At 58.6% G+C, this 1344-nt stretch overlaps 1 protein-coding gene across 1 annotated transcript in view; it reads right to left on the minus strand.

Moving 5' to 3' along the window:
- Nucleotides 1–650, minus strand: part of Actr10 (actin related protein 10) — a 33625-nt gene extending 32975 nt beyond the window's left edge. The window contains exon 1 of the mRNA XM_055595384.1: nucleotides 490–650. Coding sequence (XP_055451359.1) covers nucleotides 490–566 — 77 coding nt within the window. The 5' untranslated portion in view covers nucleotides 567–650. The remainder of the gene's footprint in view (nucleotides 1–489) is intronic.
- Between the last annotated feature and the right edge of the window lie 694 nt (nucleotides 651–1344).

Consider the following 1344-nt stretch of genomic DNA (forward strand, 5'->3'; position numbering starts at 1 on the left):
TTTTTTTTTTTTTTTTTTTTTTTTTTTTTTTTTTTTTTTTTTTTTTAAGGACAAAACGTGGGTCTAAGAGCTTAGGATAACCAACTGAATTTCCAGAGCTATCGATACGACTTCGCGTCTTCATGTGCCCCGGCTCCCCAGCTGGATTTCCTACCCAAGAGGGGGACAATCTATTTCCAGAAGCCGCAGGGCCCCACTCCATAAATGTTTTATGACGGAAAGAGCCAGCAAGCGTTCCAGCTGGATTGTTGCTTTCCTATCTGATGCACCCAGAGGTAAGCAGAATCTGGGCCTTCGCTGTCAAACCGGAGCTCCCCGGGCCTCTCGGACAGTCCACATCCCACTCAGCCCCCCGGAGCCTCAGTTGGCATCACCCAGGCGGATCCTCCCTGACAAGGGCTGGGCTGGGCCTCAAAGGCTAGGAGCGCACACGGCTTCGAGATCGCTAGCGGGAGGTCCCGGGGGCCAGCGCCGCCCTCGGCCACTCACTTGGTGAAGGCCTCTCCCAGGTCGATGACGACCGCCGTCTTCTCGCCGCCGCTCCCGAGGCCCTCGTAGAGCGGCATCGCGGCGAGGCTGACGGACGGACAGCGAAGCGCTCCGCCGGGCTAGCCTCGGCGCGGGGGCGGGCCGGGGTCCTCGCGCGCCTGAGGACCCGGGCTGGCCAAGGAGAAGCCTGACGCTGCGGACGCAGAGGTGGCCAGGCGCGCCGGGCAGCTGACGGGGCGGAGCCTCCCGGGTCCGCCCGCCCAGAGGCCTGCGGCGCCTGCGCGGCCCCCAGGCTGCGGTTGCGGGCTCCGTGTCTTGTGTTGGGCGTTTGTCCTGACATTTAGTGGCCGCAATAAACACGCAAGTTAGAGTCTGCTCAGAAGAGATTGCCTCTCACTGTCCCCGTAGTTGTCCTGAAAACGGATCTTAGGATCTGAATTCAAAACTTCTGTTGGGGAGGTAGAGACAGGCGGATCCCCAGAGCTCACTGGCTGGCCGGCCTTGGTGCTTGAGAACTCCAGACTCAGTGACAGACTCCCGTCTCAAAAATTACACCACTGGGGCTGGAGAGGTGGCTCAGCGGTTCAGAGCACTGGTTGCTCTTCCAGAGGTCCTGAGTTCAATTCCCAGCAACCACATAAGTGGCTCACAACCATCTATCCTGAGATCTGGTGCTCTCTTCCGGCGTGCAGGTGTACATGCAGACAGAACATGGTGTAGATACAAATCATTGAAGCTGGGCATGGTGGCGTACGCCTGCCTGTCGTCCTAGCACTCGGGGAAGTAGAGGCATTGCGGATCTTTGTAAGTTCGCTGGCCAGCCTGGTCTACAAAATGAGTCCAGGACAGCCAAGG

The sequence above is a fragment of the Psammomys obesus genome, unplaced genomic scaffold (genome assembly GCF_907164565.1).
Source record: "Psammomys obesus unplaced genomic scaffold, mPsaObe1.curated_primary_1811, whole genome shotgun sequence".
Classification (NCBI taxonomy): domain Eukaryota; kingdom Metazoa; phylum Chordata; class Mammalia; order Rodentia; family Muridae; genus Psammomys; species Psammomys obesus.